The sequence below is a fragment of the Haliotis cracherodii genome, unplaced genomic scaffold, assembly GCF_022045235.1.
Source record: "Haliotis cracherodii isolate W230 unplaced genomic scaffold, xgHalCrac1.p SCAF_3, whole genome shotgun sequence".
In the NCBI taxonomy this organism is placed as follows: domain Eukaryota; kingdom Metazoa; phylum Mollusca; class Gastropoda; order Lepetellida; family Haliotidae; genus Haliotis; species Haliotis cracherodii.
Window position 1 is genome coordinate 44,571,037 of NW_027266286.1, and position 20,395 is coordinate 44,591,431.

A 20,395-nucleotide genomic window follows, 5' to 3' on the forward strand; every position below is an offset into this window, starting at 1 on the left:
GTTTTCAGTATTTCAATATGAATGTGTTACTTTGTAAACAATAAAAAATGTCGTTTCGTCAGAACGTCAATACAGGGTAAAGTTGAAGTAAATGGTTATTTATTCTGAAAATATATAGAAAGCGATGCCGAACCTTCCACTGTTTTTAATATTATTAAAAAATATTTATACTTATGAATATTAATCTGACAGACAGACAGACATACAAATTATTTGAGTCTCACCTCGTTACATTTATAATATATTGGAAATAAACTCTTGAAAAATATGTTAGTAAAAAAGCATACAAAGTGTCGTTATGACAAGGTTTAATATTTTTGGTATTTCTATCAGATTTAAGTTTGTAAGTCTCACCTTCAAATGTTAATTTAAGATTTGCAAATAAACAAGCACTTTTTAGATTTAAATAATTGGCAATTATTTAAATCTGTTCCTTAAATAATCCTTAAAAAAATTTACGTTTCGTATAGGGATGTATTGGTCATGTGGTTGTCATGTATTAGTTGTGTTTGAGTCATGTATTTGTCACACGGATGTGTCATGTATTTGTCATGTTTAAGTCATTTGAACAAAGTCAATTAAGAAATAGGGTCGGCATCTTGGTTCAAGTAACCGGAACGCCAGTACTAGTTCACACCGCGAGATAATAACACAGTAGAGTCAGCCAAGGTGCTATGCCGCTACCCCCCTTTCTTATAAATCATTCTACAAACTATACACTATACCCATACACGTAACTAATACATATTGCCTCTGTGTCCACCACACACGACCTTACAGGTGTCTTCGGATGTGCGTTACCTGGTAAGCATTCACGGGTATTGTCCTATAATTCTTAGGATACAAAATCAATTGTGAATTTCGTACACATTAATATTAATTTAGATTGATGCACATTAGTTCCTGATAATCTGTTATAAGTAATAATCGAGGTCCTGTGTAGTGTAACAGTTTGCTGTTACTAGTGTGTTCAGTTTTGGCGGAAAAGCAACTGCTCATCTCAATGGTGTTTTATTGTGCGTGGAGATTACATTAAGTCGACATAATCGCCAGAGCGATCAGGTTCTTAACTTGATTTACTCATTGTTTTGTCCGTGTATGCGTTAGCAACGGGGAACTTGACCACTAGTGTAAGGCCGGTCACGAGGAGGAGGTGTGTGTGTGTGAGAGAGAGAAGGAAAGGGGGGTAGGGGTATACATGTGTGTGTGTGTGTGTGTGTGTGTGTGTGTGTGTGTGTGTGTGTGTGTGTGTGTGTGTGTGTGAGAGAGAGAGAGAGAGAGAGAGAGAGAGGTGGGGGGGGAGGTGAGGAGGGGTATACATCTGTGTGTGTGTGTGAGAGAGAGAGAGAGAGAGAGAGAGAGAGAAAGGTGGGGAGGGGTATACATCTGTGTGTGTGTGTGTGTGTGTGAGAGAGAGAGGTGGGGGGGGAGGTGAGGAGGGGTATACATCTGTGTGTGAGAGAGAGAGAGAGAGAGAGAAAGGTGGGGAGGGGTATACATGTGTGTGTGTGTGTGTGTGTGTGTGAGAGAGAGAGAGAGAGAGAGAGGTGGGGGGAGGTGAGGAGGGGTATACATCTGTGTGTGTGTGTGAGAGAGAGAGAGAGAGAGAGAGAAAGGTGGGGAGGGGTATACATCTGTGTGTGTGTGTGTGTGTGAGAGAGAGAGAGAGAGAGAGAGGTGAGGGGGGGAGGTGAGGAAGGGTATACATCTGTGTGTGAGAGAGAGAGAGAGAGAGAAAGGTGGGGAGGGGTATACATCTGTGTGTGTGTGTGTGTGAGAGAGAGAGAGAGAGAGAGAGAGAGAGAGAGAGAGAGAGAGAAAGGTGGGGAGGGGTATACATCTGTGTGTGTGTGTGTGTGAGAGAGAGAGAGAGAGAGAGAGTGTGTGTGTGTGTGTGTGTGTGTGTTGGGGAGAGGGGTGGATGGACAGGCAAGTATCGGGGCTAATGTTGTTAACGATACAAGCTTGGAGATAGGTTGATAAATGAAAAGATCATGTCACACAGAAAAGAATAGGGCTAAGCGCATGGCTAGCTTATGGTTGAACATCTTTTATCAATAAGGAGTCACGGGAAGGGCCATGCATAATATCGACCAGCAGTTCGATACAAGTTGAAATAAAACAATAAACTCCATTAGCCAACAGTGTGATCGGGGACACGGGTGGCCTAGTCGTCTAAGACGCCGCAGCTCGCTGTGCAGAGTTGTGTTTTTTCTGAGCAAACCAGAAACCTATGATTGTGGGCTCGAATCCCGAATCTTATGTTTGCCAGCACCAACCCGTGCTCATGGGTTTTGCCAAAGTGGTAAACGTCTGAGACCTGCTTCTCTTCGGGCTTAAATCCCATATTTAACAGACACGCCGTGAAATAACTGGAATACTGTTTTTACTGATAAAAAACTCTTACCAGTCTTACCAGAACCATAAGTTAAAGTTAGGGTCCCGTGGAGATTCTGGGTTAGAATCCACCCCCAAGAACATATGCTTGTCGTAAGAGGCGACTTAAAAGGTTCGGAGATTGGATGCTTAGCGCGTCACGAGCAGGGATGTGATGTGGACAACGCAAGGATCACTACTCTAGGATTCGAACCCAAGATGTTCGATTCCTGCCGGGCCAAGGGTAGCAACTCCGCACCCTGCCGGACACCCGAGACCCCGCGAGCTCAAAGTGTCAGTGACAGTTAATTGCCCGCTCTCTTTTCAATAATATCTCCTGGTAATGGTTTCCAGCGTGCTGACACTCGTTTCATGTGTCTGATTTATCTAAGGCCCGCTGGCAATATATAGTTATAGAGGGCACGTCCGCTCCAAAGTGATATCCGCACATGTAGTGACGCCCTGATAGAAAAAGAGTGAGTGAGTATTGTTTGACGCCGCTTTTAGCAATTTTCCACCAATATCACGACCGGGGACCTCAGACATGGGCTTTACACATTGTGAATCGAACCCGGGTCATTGGTGTGACGAGAGAAGGCTTTAACCACCAGGCTACCCGACCGCCCCTTGAAAAAGAAGGAACCTGGGAAAATTCTCTACTTAACAGATTTTCTAGTTAACCAACTACGATTTGCGTGTCGTTATTGAATCATCTGTATCACGTTCTGTATGCATTGTTACACACTCGTACATTGATATGAGACACGGGGGCACGGATGGCCCAGTCGTCTAAGGCGCCGCAATTCGCTGTTCAGAGTTGCGTCCGTTTAATTGGAACGGGTGCAGCTGAGCTGTGCCTTGGTCGAAGGCGTAAAACCTTGACGTGCAGAGTTGCGTCCCTTAGGTACCAGGATCCGTTCGTCGCAGTTTAAATCTCATATTCGGTCCTGTTTTCGTCCTGGTTTTATCAGCAACAGAAACGGTTTGTTTAAATGCATGGTCAAAATCTGTGAGATGCGTATCAGTTTTGGTTGCGATATAAGTGACATATTCTTCATAGATGCATGAGGCATCGCGCTGAGTTGTGTCCCTTGGGCACGCCAGGAATCTATGTTCGTAGGTACGAATCCCGGTTCGCCCCAATTATGTTTCTAGGTTTGTCAGCACCATACCCGTGCTCGTCGGTTTAACCGAAGTGGTAAACGTCAGAGACCTGCATCACTTCGGGCTTTCCTCCCACATGAAGCTGACTGCCGTGATATAACGAGAATACTGCTCACTCACTGATATGAGACACAAAAACAAAAATAATAGCCACGAGGTTTACAATCTGTTCAATCTTATCCTAAATCAGCGTTAAATACAGTTTCATCATCCCTTCTCAAGAACATACCTTTGATATTATTATCTCGTCTCGTCACAACAGCGAGATGAACTAAAAGTTATTTCATTAAGGATTAGGGATAAGCCTCGGGGGATTCCAACAGTTGTTAATTATTCAGTTGACTGGTGACGGTTCAGTCAGTTGTGCGTTTACAACCGCACTGACAGCTATTCTGCTTATCAAGTCATTTTACTATGTAACATGTCCCTGAGGACCAATAAATTGTATCTAGGCAACAGGTGTTTCTACAAAAAGGGTTATACTTACCAGATATAAAATAATAATAATTATATAGTGAACTTGCCGGGACCAAAATAAATTATCTACATAAGTTTTTTTCCACTTTAAGGTTTTCTACTTAGGGAGAATCGTTTGACAAGTTAGGTAAATAATATTTTATTATCGAATGTTGCTGCTACCTTTAGAGTAGCATGTTTCACTGACAGACAACGTATGTTTAACATTGTTGTTAATATACATAAGAAAGGGATTTATATGTCAAGGCTGTGAAGTATTCACCCTCCGATCCCTGTCGCAGGAGAGAGTTCTACGCTGATTTGAACAATATTTCAGCCACAACTCATCTCTAGTCGTAGTGGCAGGAATGAATGATGACAATAACAGCCACTGACTATCTAGAAGAGTGAGTGAGTTGGGTTTAACGCCGCTTTTAACATTATTCCAGTTATATGACGTCGTGTCAGCCGGATCTAGGTGGAAAGACTAAAGTAATCAGGTCTCAGACCTACTAACAAATAATAATCGTTGACTGGACTCAATACTCTGAAAAATACTGTGTTAAGTTGTTTGGCTTCTCCTTCAAACAATAGAATTTATATTTTGAAGCACTGCCTGAAAACAACTATTCTGTCACAAGCAAAGATCCAAGTAAAAGCAACATGAAAATGGTCGATCCATAAATTTTCGTTGGCTCCTAAAACTCAATCCCCTTCATCTCCCCATCTCCCTGTTCCTCATCTCACGGGATGCGCATCTTGTGGCAGACAGTCAGACAGACGGGCGGGTTGGTAAAGGTTCATCTTATGTATACTTGATATTGTATAAAACACGATACCATAGTATAGTATACAAGTCATGCATACAATCCATTCATGTAAAATTTTGAGAGACTAAATATAGACACAGTAAAATAATGAATTTTACACACACAAAATAAGATATCAACAGGGCATCTTAAAAATAGTACACACATATGGACACCAGTGTATTTGACGTATAAATGTACATTTATAATACAATAATATAACTTGATTTGTTTCGCAGCATTAAAACAAATATTTTCATAAGGCACAAAACAGCAATAATTCTATTGTACATCAAGAGAAAGGCTGTGGCGAGTAAGTTTAAAACATGCTCAACGTTCATGGTTAAAACTTATATTTGTGTACATAGGACACTTAACATTCGTCTTCAAAGTAATTGTTTGTACATATGACATATACGTTACTGAACTTTTACGTTTCCATATCGGCCCATTTCCAGTCGGATGGAAGCGACCCCGAACCTAAATATTGTAAACGCACCTCTGTTATGCTTAGGTATATGATGACGTCCGATGTAGTTCCCCATTTGACACGTACCATGTGTTCCCGTGCTTGTTCAGGTGAACACTTGACTTGCCTCTGCCTGTGTTTGTGACGGGTGCAACCGGTGAGGCCGGATACGCTTACCTTTCCGCGACCAACTGGGATCATCACTATTTGATAGTGATTCATAACAATGAATCATACAATGGACTCCTTTATAATTACAGCAAGTGCATTGTCGCTTTTATTGAGATAAATTTCTACATCGTAAGCAGAGGGCTCGTCGCTAAATATTATTAATTATTATAAACCTTTGTCTGCCAGTATAAAGTCCACCCATACACAAATTTCACCAAAATGGTCAGTTTACATATACTACCTGACCCGTGAATATCTGGGTTAGAATAGGTCTTCAGCAACCCGTGATTGCTGTAAAAGACGACCATGCTTGTCACAAGAAGCGACTAATGGGATCGGGGGGTCAGGTTCGGTGTCTTGGTTGATGCATGTCATCGTTTCACAGTTGCGGAGATCGATGCTCATGATGTCAATCACTGATTTGTCTGGTCCAGACTCGATTATTTACAGACCGCCGTCATATAGCTGGAATATTGCTGAGTGCGGCGTTAAATAATAAACAACATGTACTACGTCCGTTACTTCTTCCAATGAAACTGATACGGAGTTCCAATTATTTCAAAAACTCCGAACTGCCGTGGCTACAATAATCTTTTCTTTCAGTCATGCATAGTTAATAACACATTACTCGTCTGCAAACACATGTTCCCACGCCCAGGTACAAAGAAGCACACAATAATGTGATCACACGTATGACCTCCTCGCATGCAGACACGTCCATTTAAGACAAAAGATGAAAAGCAAGGATGTCCCATCGTATAACGTTCACCAAGCCGCAGTTGTCTCTTACCTGCAGCACGACATCCTCCCAATAATTGACTGTCATCGATTTATCGGAGACTCTGGTATTCGGGCCTGCCTTAAGCTTCTTTCTTGTATTGTTGGGATAACGGTCATGAATGAGTGAAGGGGCGTTATAGTTTGTGGTGTGTTTGTTTCTGTCTTCTTTCAGCAGGAATGGAAGTAGAGACGTCGCCATCAGTGGTAGGGTTGCCCCGTTGTTAAAGCGTGTACCCGTCACCACAAAGAACGTGTTTAAATTGTCATATGGAATAACGTGTGAAGGACATTATTGTCTTGGCTGGAATAATGCTAAAGACCGTATAATACACACCTGTCTCGGTACAGACCCACGAAGATCCGAGTCAAAATTGATTTTCGGGAACGATGCTTGTGGAGAGGCGGCTAAAGAGATCGGGTGGTCCGGCTCTCTGATTTGGTTGGTCGTATCCCAATTGCGTAGCTCGAAGCTCATGATATCAATCACTGGATTGTCTGGACATGAATGGATTATTTTCAGACCACCGTCATATAGATGGAATATTGCTGCGTTAAAATAACAAAAAGCACCAAGCAAATGAACACTCATTACAGCTGTAAGCTATAAAGGGAGAGTTATGAAATTAATTTCTGTTTAGTTTGGCCTTCACAAAGCCTCGTACAACACTTTTAAATTTGAATTTATAACAAAACGCAGTTAAGACTTAAAGAGTAAAAGAGAAAATTTAAATACGCCAGTAATCTGTCACTTTGGTGACGCCAAAACACCTAACCATTTCCCGAGTGTTTCGACAGACTCTGTAGGATGTTGTGCTTTAGTCCACAGTGAAATTGACACACCGTCATATAACTGACACATCCTTTAAAAACAGGCGTTAAACACCCTCATCCATCTGTAGCTTTTTGTTTGTTTTGTTGTTATCCACACGGAATGTTTTTATTCTAATCGCAAGGAACATTATCACCGATTTTGTATAATACCCCATATTTGTAAAATGTTAACGATTATATATGAAGTGCACTTAAGACGAGAGAGATAAAAGATTTCCTTAACTCTCTGAAGAGAATTTAAAAATGGAATAGGCAAGATCCTTTCAAAACAGCTGGAATGTTAATGGCTAAAGGGCGAGACAATGCATCATTGAGAGCGACGAAGTGCTCATCAATATTGCAAATAGCTTGCATGGTGTTATAGACACAGGGTATATAACCCAAACCACAAGCTATAACCTGTTCACTGAAGCACAAGGACTTTGCAAAAATCTGGAACTGCAAGTGATGTTTAAGTACGACCACGGACTTGTATAACTTGTTATATAGTGAGTGAGTGAGTTGGGTTTAACGCCGCTTTTAACAGTATTCCAGTTATATCGCGGCGTGTCAGCTTAATGTGGGAGGAAAGCCCGAAGTGATGCAGGTCTCAGACGTTTACCACTTCGGTGAAACCCACGAGCACGGGTATGGTGCTGACAAACCTAGAAACATAATTGGGGCGAACCGGGATTCGAACCCACAATCATAGGTTTCTGGCGTGCCCAAGGGACGCAACTCTGCACAGCGAATTGCGGCGCCTTAGACGACTGGGCCACCCATGCCCCCACTTGTTATATAGGTCCGTGGTACGACGCATTAGCTCCAGAGACCATGTAGCTCTCAATATTGTTCGTTTGTTTTAACATAACTTCACTAACTGAAAGGATACATTCATATTTGGCTCCACGCGGAATACAACATTTTGTCAGTAGATATATACATGTAACAGTTGGTGAAAGTGTAATGTTTGAAAATAGAGAAGATCAATCTTTTCAAAATCAGATCTCAGCGTTCCCTGCCGCTGTACAAAGACCTGGGGACATATCCCCTTACAGGTCCCGTCAGAATGACCTTCGCGAACTTTAACCGACCGATGAAATGACTAACAGGAAGTCGACATTAGCCAATCAGAAAGCAGCTTTCACAAGCTTTACGGCACTAGGCTCAGACTACGCTTTGAAAAATATTTTGACAAATTCTCAATTCAAAATCTGAAAACTGAACAAAATATAATAAATACGGAATGTCGAATAGATGGCAGATATTGTATGGCAGTTCTTCCCACGGGCTTTGTAAACCTCTTTAACCCACTGAAACGAGAGATTGACGATTATTTAGACGAAATCAGCTGAAAAGCCCGTAACTATTGTTAGGAATGTGTCGCTCGGAATGATAACCTTTTCAAAGTTGAATGATAAGGAAGCACATTCTGACTTTCATTTTCGCAGATCCTGTAAGCGACGCTCTGAACTGTCGGTTGAAAGGTTGCCATTAGATCCTAATCTAATGGCGTTGCGAGGAGACACAATTTTTTGCTGAAAATATATTAATAACAACAACTACAACAATAATAATATGACAGCGTCCAAGATGACAGCTATGACGACAATGATGCTGATGCTGCTGCTGATGATGATAGCATCTATTTATTATCCTATAAGATAATGATATGACAGCGTCCAAGATGACGACGACGACGATGATGATAGTTACACCAATAGCATCTGTTAATCATCCTGCGAATTGTGTGGCAGTTGATGTACGATGAATGAAACATTTGCATAATTTAACAACAAACTCTGAAACGTCCAACATTTCCATTGAGACTGTGCCACATTGCCAGCACACATCTAGAAATGTCAATACTGGCTTACTTCAGCTTTGTCAATATTTTATATTTGTTGATGATGTTGCCAGTTTAATCAGAATGTCATTTAAATATTGAACAGATTGTCTATTTGTTGTGTGGAAGGGACGCTGAGTTTTTGTGCTTCTGAAATGGCTGCTGAACTTATTGTGCTGGAACTTCAATGGGTCTACCCTTGGTTAAAAGAGAAACCTTAAACAAGGTTCGTGTGTGTGATTTACAAATCTATATGCAAGCTTGAACATGTCCCGAGAGGGCGTGTCCGCGCGCGAGTGTGTGAAACAGTGTGATCATGTCATTGTGTGTGCTTGTATGTTGTTTAAGGCCGCACTCAGCACAATTCCAGCTATATGACATCGGTCTGTATTTAATCAAGTCGGGACCAGACAGTCAAGTGATTGGTGGTAGTAACGATCTACGACGTCGGGGTACGTTAATACACCATCAGCCAAGTCACCGAGCCTGACCAACCGCTCTACTGAGCCCCCTCGCATAGGTTGCTAGGAGTCACTTATAACCCGGATTCCACGCGGATTATCCCCAGGGAGATGGAAATAAGAAACCCACTAAGCTACAACAAACAGAAGGAGTTCTGATACCTGTCTTTCGTAATGTTAAGATACGGTGGACGAATTACATAATATTGACAGAAATAATGACATAATTATTTTACAAATTAGAAAATTTTAATATTTTCTCGGAATTTTTAGGAATATAAATTGGGTTGGCTTGTTTGTTTGTTTGTCGTTTTGTCGTTTAACGCCGCACTCAGCAATATTCCTGCTATATGACGGCGGTCTGTAAATAATCTAGTCTGGATCAGACAATCCAGTGATTGACATCACTCTACGCAATTGGGATCTATGATATGCAATAATGCATCAACCAAGTCAGCGAGCCTGACGACACGATTCCGTTAGTCGCCTTTTACGACAAGCATAGTCGCCTTTTACGGCAAGCTGAAGACCTATTATACCCCGGATCTTCACGAGTCGGTTGGCTTGTACTACTCCGTAACTGGTTTTGTAGTGCTAGCCCACTGAGGTGCCATGCCGCAGTTTAATATAGATACCCAAACTGGACACAGTATACTGTCTCCGAGCCGACCAATCCCTGTTTTATCCCCTTAATGCCGAGCGCCAGGCGGGGAAACAACAAGTTCCCTTTTTTACCATCATTGGGTGTGACATGGCCGGGGATCGAACCACCGACCTTTCAATCTTCAGGCAGACGCTATATCCACTAGACCACTGAGGCGGTCGGATTTATTAAAGCAGCGTCCTTCCATATTGGAATAGAAAAGACATTCTGTATGGACGTGAACCCGTGAAGATTCCGGGGTAGAATTTGTCTTCAGCAACCCATACTTGTCGTTAAAGGCGACTATGCTTGTCGTAAAAGGCGACTAAAGGGATCGGGTCGTCAGGCTCGCTGACTTGGTTGATACATGTCATCGATCCCCAGTGCATAGATCGATGCTCATGCTGTCAATCACCGGATTGTCTGGTCCAGACTCGATTATTTACAGACCGCCGTCATATAGCTGGAATATTGCTGAGTGCGTCGTTAAACAACAAACCAACCAACCAACCAACGTATGGACGTGAACTTCACATTCTGCACGTCATAGTCATATATATGGAATACTGTAAGGGACATTCTCGCGATCTCGCATTCTCGCGATCTCGACATATAACCTATGCTATATCCCGGAGGCGTGTTAATGTTTCATAAAGCTTCGCTTCACTGCGTCTAATTGTTGTTTTGTGTACATCCGTAACGTTATAATCTACATATAAACAATACCCAATGACCCTTGATGGTCATAAGCGGACTTGTTTTGTTTATTGTTTCAGCTGGCGTGATTAGTTTGACCTGAGTGTCAAGGGACGCTTGCTTTCCGTCAATGGCTTAATCAGTCTTCGTGGAAATGTCGAATATTGATTATTGATCGCTGATGACTGATTGTGTTTGACCTCATACAGCACATACATAGGCGTTGGAGGTGTTTCACGCCCTGGAGATGGTTGTGTTCCATAGCGTAGGTTAATGTTTACATTTATACATTACTTGAGAAAAAAGTAAGGATAAGATATATGGATGAACATCTTCTTTATTACAATTAAGAGCAACGTTTCGGTGTTGGGTCTAATGCCGTTATGACGCAAGTGATGTACAGAGTATGGTGGACAGGCAGCCTTACTAAGTAGTACTTAGTAGACTAAGCTCTCAATGTCTCTCAAAGAAGAGACAAATATTGTTTCTTAAGTTGTGATGCTGAGGATTGAATACATTAGAATTAAGCTAACTCGAAGCTCTGGGGCAATCGAAATTATATCGAGTTATCCGTTGTCCGAGGAAAAAAATGGAATTAGTTTCCATAGAAATGTGTCGGTGTGGAACGTGGCGTGTCTCTAACGATATATCGAGTTAAAGGAAATCGAGATAACGACAATGCTATTCTGTCACAGAGATGACACGAGTACTGATGCATACCCAAATTAGGTTCTTGTCAACGATGCACATGTATAGCGACATGCGTGCACTATTGCACTTGCTATCACCCATATGACCGCCTTCGTGGTCTAGTGGTTGAGCGTCTACCCGCAGAGCGGAAGGTCCGGGGATCGATACCCGGCCGCGTCATACCAAAATACGTTAAAAGGTGGTACTTTTTTTTACTCTGTCTGGCACACGGCATTTAGGGGCTTAAACAAGGACTGGTCGGCTCGGAGTCAGTAAACTGAGGCTGAGTGGGGTATTCATGTTAAACTGCGGCATGGTATCTCAGTGTGGTAGCACTATAAATCGGCATCAGTCCGGACTAGTACAAGCAGCCACACACAAACACGTACATGCACGTCGCTATGTAAGTGCAATAATCTTGGACGCGACGTTAAACCCCATTTCACCTCACCTCTATCGCCCATACACAGTAGATAATAGCGTACTCATTCTCGTAGCCCTATTACACATCGTTAGCAGGCCGCCTCCGTGATGTGGTAGATAGCTAGCGAGCGTCTGCCCGGAGACGGGATGTCGTTAGTTCGATCCCCGGCCACGATGATAGCCCTAGGTTTGAATACAAGTAGGTAATAATTCCACATATATAAATTCATTAACTTTGTGACTACAATAAATTAAATTAAGAGAAGACTATCATAACATGGACAAGTGTATAAGCATACAGGTCAGCGTTTGGTTAACTTTGATGCATACACGGAAGTGTACCTGGCAAATTAAGAAGAAAGGTAGGATGTTAATATAAAGTATAAATAGCGATCTCCTACAGGTAGATGCGCACGTATAGAAGACGGCCTACAGCAGCCAGAGTGCAAATTATGTAACGCGACAGTTATAAGAAAGCGACATATTGACCGCGTTCTGAACTGAAGATAAAGCATGTATCGCGATAGCATAGCAACTGGTAGCTATTGGAATAATGTCCGCATACATATTAATTATGATAGTTTTGAAAAATGTTCAACCCTCTCCATTTCACCTCCGTCCAAAATGGTGATCCAGTTTGACCACGACCCTGCATTACAAGCATATATCGCCAGCTCGTCAAAGTTCATCTCGCCAAAGTGCAGATTTGTCATGTAGTTTTTGTGGAACCACCCGTTTCCTGCACTATATCGACCCAGGTGACTTGGTAATTACGGACAAGTATGAGACATATTTTATTGAGATGCTATCACACAACCGACAGACATAAAGTAAACAACACAAATAGATTGAGCCACAATGACAAACACAATGTGATTCATTGATTCAATATTGAACTGTTGATCTGGTAGCCGTGCTACGGAATTAAGGAAACATAACTGATGAAACGGATACGTATCGGGTGTGTCACTCTGCTCCGACTGCACATACTCGTGTTATACTCTCCGTTAATCTCCGCCATGTTTCCTATGCTCCGAGGGAGAATATTGCATCAATCTTTTTTTTTAAATATATGTTTGTTTTGTTTGTTGTTTGATCCGGCTCTCAGCAATATTCCAGCTTCATGACGGCGGCTTGTAAATAATCGAGTCTGGACCAGACAATCCAGTGATTGACAGCATGAGCATCGATCCACGCATTTGGGATACGATGGCATACATCAACCCTGACCAACCGATCCCTTTAGTCGCCTTTTGTGAAAAGCATAGTCGCCGCTTAAGACAAGCATGGGTTGCTGAAGACCAATTCTAAGCCGGATTTTCACGTGTCTTTAGATATATAGTAAGAATGAATTATGCAAAACGATGGCTTTGCCGCTTTTAGCAATTGTCAAGCGATATCCCGAGTGAGGACACCAGCAATGGTCTTCACACAATGTACCCATGTTGGGTAACGAACCCTTGCCTTCGTCGTGACGAGCGAACACTTTAACCACTAGGCTACCCCCATCGCCTCCCGTGCAAATAATGTTCTCTATTTTAGTGACATGTGAACAGGGGTTTTATTTTATAACGTCACTTCAACTTGTACTCTCATGCAAATGGAAATTAATATTCCACCACCATTAGAAAATTAACTTTGTTACAACAAAAGATGTTTTCTAAATAGTTTAGTCTGTTAGTCTGTTTTTATCTAAACTATAAAGACCCTAAGATACAAAGATACACGGATCTATCTGAAAAAATTCAACGTATGACAAAAAAAATATGAATAAACGTTTCAGGAATGCAGAGATCGTCAAATTACATGTGCGTCACAGAACGTGCTTTTATATGCTTTTCAAAGACGCACGTGTATTAACAAAACGTTGATGCCGAGAAATCGATTACAAGCTACAAGGTACCGATTACCAAGAAGGGAATCGATAGTATTTGTGCCATTACAGCGTGCAGGAAACACTTGGCCTGTTGTACATCCCCGTGACACACTGTGGGACATCTATAACTACCTCCAGCAGAGCAATAGACACCTGTCAATTACAGCGGCCACGTGTAGCCGGATATGTGTGACGCGTGTCTATTGTCGCTATAGTGCTATTGACATCATGGTTTATGGGAAGTAGGAAGATGTTTTGTTATGTGAAGTCCATTGTGTATGACATAGGTCAGTGTTTCTCCTCGGTGATCAAGGATGATCAGAAATCTATACTAATCTATCCATGTGCTGTTAACATTTTGGTTTTGAGGCGTTAACTTTTTAATGCTACATATATGTGATTTTATATGTCAAGGCATGTTATGAATTTCCATTCATCCGAACAGTAACGTTTCCAGTCAATTGTCTGGACTAACGGAATTTGACGGAAACAGAATATGTTTTTTGGCAGTGTTTCAAGACGTCATGTTGTGTAGGCATCAATACATTTTTTCAGGACGCCCAGTCAAGTGAACATGTTTCAGAGACCAAATTATTTCCTCCCAGCATTTACTGAAAATATAAGTATAATTATTTTTTTTTTAAAAACCAGATCCTCAGTTTTAGAAATGATCCCAAGTGTGAGAACATATTGTTCCTGTTTGGCACTTAGAGAGAACGCATGGAGATCGATCATAGATACCACCTCATACCCCCCCCCCCCCCCCCCCCTCCCCCCCCCACCCCCCCCCCCCCCCCCCCACCCCCCACCCCCCCACCCCAATCAGGTGTGTCAGCAACACTCCACAGCTCGTGAGTTTCACCAAAGTGGTAACCGCCATTCAGATTGTCAGGCAAAAGAAAATATACACCCATGTTTGATGGTGGCTAAAAAGTGAACCAAAAAAAAAGGTTATTCGTTGGTGATATATTTGGTACGGGTATCGCAGTTGTGTTTTGGACCTTCTGTTTGCAGTGTTTCGGCGTCTCTTTTTGATAACGTTCGTATTGTTTTGTTTGTAATATTTTGGTCAATTCCAAAATTTGGTCAAGTTTATACTTTCTTTTGCCCGGCAGTTTATATTCAAAACTTCGTGTTTCTCCCCCAAGCCGTCATACTACGATATGACTGAAATACTGTGTAAAATGTTTGACATACATATAGATTAGGTGCAAAAATTGTAATTTCACTTCACATACAACCAATGTATGTCGGCATGTCATTGTGTTTTTATATTTATCTTATTGCCAGAATGAATCAAAACTGCCTGGTTAGAAATGAAAAACCCAGAAGACTCCATATCGTAAAGAGAAAACCTATGCCTGCTTATACAGCTAGAAAGCTTAACTCTCCTTCAAGGCACCGACAATCGGGCGAAACAATGGCTTTTCTTTTTTTTTCTCTTGCAACCAGCCGAAGGCTATTGACATACGTCAATCAATGCAGCATGCGAGCAATGTACACAGTCAGTATGTCAATTGCAACATCACGTGGACAATTAACAGGGCATAGTTCACTGAGATCCATATCGATCGTTATTTATATTTATAGGCAAACAAATACGATCATAATCTAAAATATGAAGGTGTGGCTTTACCAATACTCTTGTTTCACTTACATCTTGAAAGAAAATCGTTTTTCGATAGAGAAATAAGAACATTACAAGAGCGAAGAATTCAGCAATCAATCCAATATGTCCCTCACAGGGGGTCGTACAATAGACAATTTGCTGGGTCACGTGTTGTTGGGAACAGTAAAATCACTATTAGCTCACCTTGACAGCGTCAATGAGAGATTGTGTTATTTGTCTCAGTCCATCCGTCTGTTAGCAACTTAATCTTCTTTCTCCTAATCTACAATACATTCCATGTTCTTTACACCCATGGAGGGGGCACGGGGTACCTAAGAGACACAGTGTTGCGTCCCTTAGGTACGCCAGGAATCTATAATTGCGGATTCGAATCCCGGTTCGCCCCGATTATGTTTCTAGGTTTGTCAGGACAATACCCATGTTCGTGGATTTCACCGAAGTGGTAAACGTCTGAGACCTGCATCACTTCGGGCTTTCCACCCACATTAAGCTGACACGCCGCGATATAACTGGAATATTGTTAAAAGCGGTGTTAAACCCAACTCACTCACTCACTCACTAAGGGGATGGTGATTGTGCACACTATTTCTGTTATTGTTGGGTCTCAGATGTATGCGAGGGGAACGCCCAATGTTAATCGGGTGGGCGACTTCTAACTCCTTGATGACACAAACGAACATGGGAGTGATGACCATAATCGTGGATTCGAACCAACGATAGCGGATCCTGGCATGACTAAGGGACGCTATCCATAATCCTGACGTCGCGTCACAAAACTGAGGAATCCGGGTTAGAATAGGTCCCCAATAACCAGTGCTGGTTAGAGGCGAATATATGGATCGGGTGGTCATGCTGGATGACGTGGTTGATTGCGTGTCATAGTACCTATCGCGTTCACAATATCTTTCTACCCGTGAAGATCCAGGGTAGAAGAGGCCTTCAGCAACCCATTCTTACCGTAAAAGGCGACTATGCCTGTCGTAAGAGACGACTAACGGTATCGGGTGGTCAGGCTGACTTGGTTGATGCATGTCATCGTATCCCAATTGCGTGGATCGAGGCTTATAAGGTCAATCACTGGATTATCTGATCCAGACTCGATTATTTACAAACCGCCGTCATATAGCTGGAATATTGCTAAGTGAGGCGTTAAACAACAAGCAAACAAACAAACAGCATCTTTCGATTATTTACAGGCCGCCGTCTTATTGTCCGAAAAATGCCGAGAGCGCCGTTAAACGACAAATACAAACATAATTAGCGTCGACAAGCCGCCTGGTAAACACCATTATATTTGAGTTATAACACGCTTGATGTTTTAGATAAACACAATATTCGATACACAAATTGTCCATTGTTTGCTGACCACAGGTAATACAATTATTGTGACTGGTTCCATCGCAAAATCAATAACCGTCAGAAACAGCATGGGTCTGTGTTTTCCATGAGTCATCGACACGTCAGCAGGACGTGGTGCTGTACTCCCCCCAGTACCGGGATGCGTTATCCACTGTCGCGATACGTCCTGTAGTTACTGCAAAAAACTTGCCCGCGTGCATTGTGTAAGAAGTTCTCTTAAACTATCCTAATTGGAAAAAAGTGATTAGGGTGATTTTACGGTACTTCAAACAGTTTCGTTTTACAGAGCACCTTGACTACCAAACACTGTAAGAATCCTGGTTGAGAACAGGTCCCCGGTCTTAAGTCTTGATTAAAAGACCATTTTGAGGAGTATCAGGGGTTATATTGTGTGTAAATTATAACATTCACATTGTTTGAAACACGATTATTCACATGTCGCCATGATAGGACTAGAATATTATGTATAGGATAAAACACGTCCGAGGGTTGTTATGATATTCAAAACTCGCATCCCGAGGGAAAGGGTTTTAAATATCTCTAACAACCCGAGGGGAAGTGTTTTATCTAACTTATGACCCGAAAAAAAGAACCTTAAAACAACATTTATCAACATGTTATGTTTCGAACGTTCTTTCCATGAACATTAGGAAACGGGCGTAAAATATCTGTTGCCGGCATACGGATCTTGAAAAGGACATTCTAAAAACATTTTGATATATCAGCGCCTCTGTAGCCTTGTTGTACACTCACTGGGCTACACATACGAGGGTTGCATGTTCGATCCTAGGGAATATAAAGATAATATTTGTCATTTGATTTTACATTTCATTACATGTTACAATCTGAACCGTAGTTGTATAAATAAAATTCCAAGGACATTATATAAAATCCATTGGATATTATAATACATTATATAGCAAGTATGACTTGAATATCCTATAAAATCCCGGAAATATTATATAAAATCTCCGGGACATTACAGCGTCCCTGTTTATGAGATTTAACCCGCTAGAGAACAATAGGATGACGTCACTGGAGGTTTATAACAGCTGTACAAAACAACATCTTTCCCTAACCTAGATAATGGGACTGTTACTAATTTAAAGATTTTTTTGACCGTTTGAAACTATTTTATTTTTGTCAAACCAACATTACAGGATGTGTTCCATAACTGAGGGAGTGTTGATAAACGGTAGCTGAACTTTTGTTATATCACTATGGTGGCCCAGTGGTTTAAGACGATACAGTTAGCAATGCAGGGATGCGACCCTTACCAGAAATTGTTGATTGTGGGCACTTATTATGATTCTTGTGCGTGTAGGGCGGTCAGGTAGCCTAGTGGTTAAAGCGTTCGCTCGTCACGCTGAAGACCCGGGCTCGATTCCCGACATGGGTACAATGTGTGAAGCCCATTTCTGGGTCCCCCGCCGTGATGTTGCTGGAATATTGCTAAAAGCGCGTAAAACCATACTCACTCACTCACTCTTGTGCGTGTAATATATGCTCCAGTTTGCAGAATAAACTATCATCTTCACATGTGTTGTTCCAGATGCAGTCCTCCTCCTGCTTGTATGCATACAGTGCACCTCCTCAACAAGTAAGTTCCCTCGCACAACTAGGATCTCCCCTGTACATAGCAAAACAAACATTACACGCACAAAGTTTCAAACCACATGAAGCAGCCAAACTCTAAAGAGATTCCAAGTGCTCTGACCGACATGGGTTGCCGAAGACCTATTCTAACCCGGATCTTCACGGGCCGATAACACTATACCAGACTTGACACTGCAAACACGAAAACGTCGTTTTTTTCCGTATATGGTCATTGGACGGAAAAACGACTAAAAATTCATTAAAATTGATTAATTGGTCAGCGTCTAGAAAGTGTCCAGAAAAGGGTCGAGTTTTTCAAGCGTAAAATGGACGGAAAAACGATGCTTTTTGCTCCGCCTTGTACAACTGTTAACGGCCAATCAGATGGCGCTGGTCCCCCGACGCACGTGATGTCCAAGGCTTCCTTTCGGAAGCTTTAGGTTTCGTATTTCTGGCATGCCTTGCTCTAGTATCTCTCGCGCGCAGTGCAGCGAGATTTGCTGATAAGCTAGTTTTAGGATATGTTACATGTTAATGGAATTCAGACACGCGCCAAGAAGTCAAACCAAACAATGTTACTAAGTTTATTGTGGTAACGGCTATGTACAGTTACCCCTATCGGATAATGGGTTGTGTTTCACTTGGTTATAACAATAACTAATTTTTTAATGTGAAGTTTACAAGATATACGACTTGGACGCGAGGTCGGTCACATGACGTTCTTCACGTGACTGTATTCTTGAAAAGGCGTAAACACTGACTACTTCCACATTCCTGGGGAAAACCCTTGGAATTCCCTGGTACGAATTCATACAGAAGCGTGGTTGCAAGCCCATTTAAGGATACCCTCGCTACAACCCATCCCAGAGAGAAAAAAAACACGAAAAAAAATCCAAACTGTCGCAGTGACAATTTACAGAAATCTATGAATTTACCTTAGTATCTATTTGACACATCTTCACAATCACCTTTCAATGATCGGCCAATTGATCAGTGATGCCAAAGGCTTGAAATAGCCACAGGTTAATTAACAACTTCGAAAATATCTCCCGTCACGTTTATCGTGTCGGCCATTTTGACGTATTGTACTTGAGGTAAATGTATTACGACGCTGTCATTGTAATTGACTTACTGAGGTAATTCTGTAAAAGATCTTCTCATCTTATGAGGATATTGTTTGGAATATATTTCTTGTAAACATACTAAAACATATGTTCCTCGCTTTGGGGGGAACTATTTTATTCCGGGAGGGCCCATTAAATCTAGTAGTAAGTAAGGCACCATGCGTGATCTGTTATTTTATGTGTTTAATTACGATTTGGGGCGTTAATAAAATACACTGACGCAAGTATATTCTATTCAAATCAATTGGATAATTGAATATGCTTTCTTTTACATATTACATAACATCACTGCACAAAATATGAACAGTTGCAGTAACACACTATGGTAATCGCATTAAACATCATTTTCAACTGTACAGTATTTCAGTATTTCAGTTATATCATGGTGTATCAGACTGCTGTGGGATAAAAATCCGAAGTGGTTCAGGTCATCCAATGGGTGTTCGGGAAAAGGTGAGCGTATCCTGCCACACAAGTGGCACCCGTCACAAACACATGCAAGGACAAGTCAATTATTCACCTGAACAAAGCACGGAAACACACAATGAGTTTTACCGAGCATGTAAATTATTTTGTCCGTCAAAAACATGGACGAGTATAAACAATATGTTCATTCACGTAATACATGTCATACATTTGACAAAATGTATTGACTCGGAGCATTATTGTTAATCACAGAGTATGCAGTTGAACTCATCACCCATCCCATTATTGATAACCCCTTCTTGAAGATCTATGAAATCAGAAGCTGCAACACTCTATCTTTTAACTGGCATGTCTGGCATGTCAGACTTCTATTTCATTACTCAGTTTTATTTGCACGGATTACTATGGAAGGGACATTGTCTCGTTGTCGCATTGTCGCATTGACGCCTTTACAACAACAAGCAAAACCTGTCAAAATTAACAAAAGCGCGACAATTGGCCATTTGTCGCATTGTCGCGTGTTCGCATTGTCGCTCTTTGATAATCCTTTTCTTTATTTTACAAAAGGGCGACGATGCCGTAACGCGACA

The 20,395-nt window shown here is 41.7% G+C and overlaps 1 protein-coding gene across 1 annotated transcript in view; it reads left to right on the plus strand.

The window, feature by feature from the left end:
• LOC139474458 (membrane frizzled-related protein-like) overlaps positions 1-20,395 on the plus strand; it is a 42,724-nt gene that overhangs the window by 1,200 nt on the left and 21,129 nt on the right. The window contains exon 2 of the mRNA XM_071257494.1: positions 18,212-18,259. Coding sequence (XP_071113595.1) covers positions 18,212-18,259 — 48 coding nt within the window. The remainder of the gene's footprint in view (positions 1-18,211; positions 18,260-20,395) is intronic.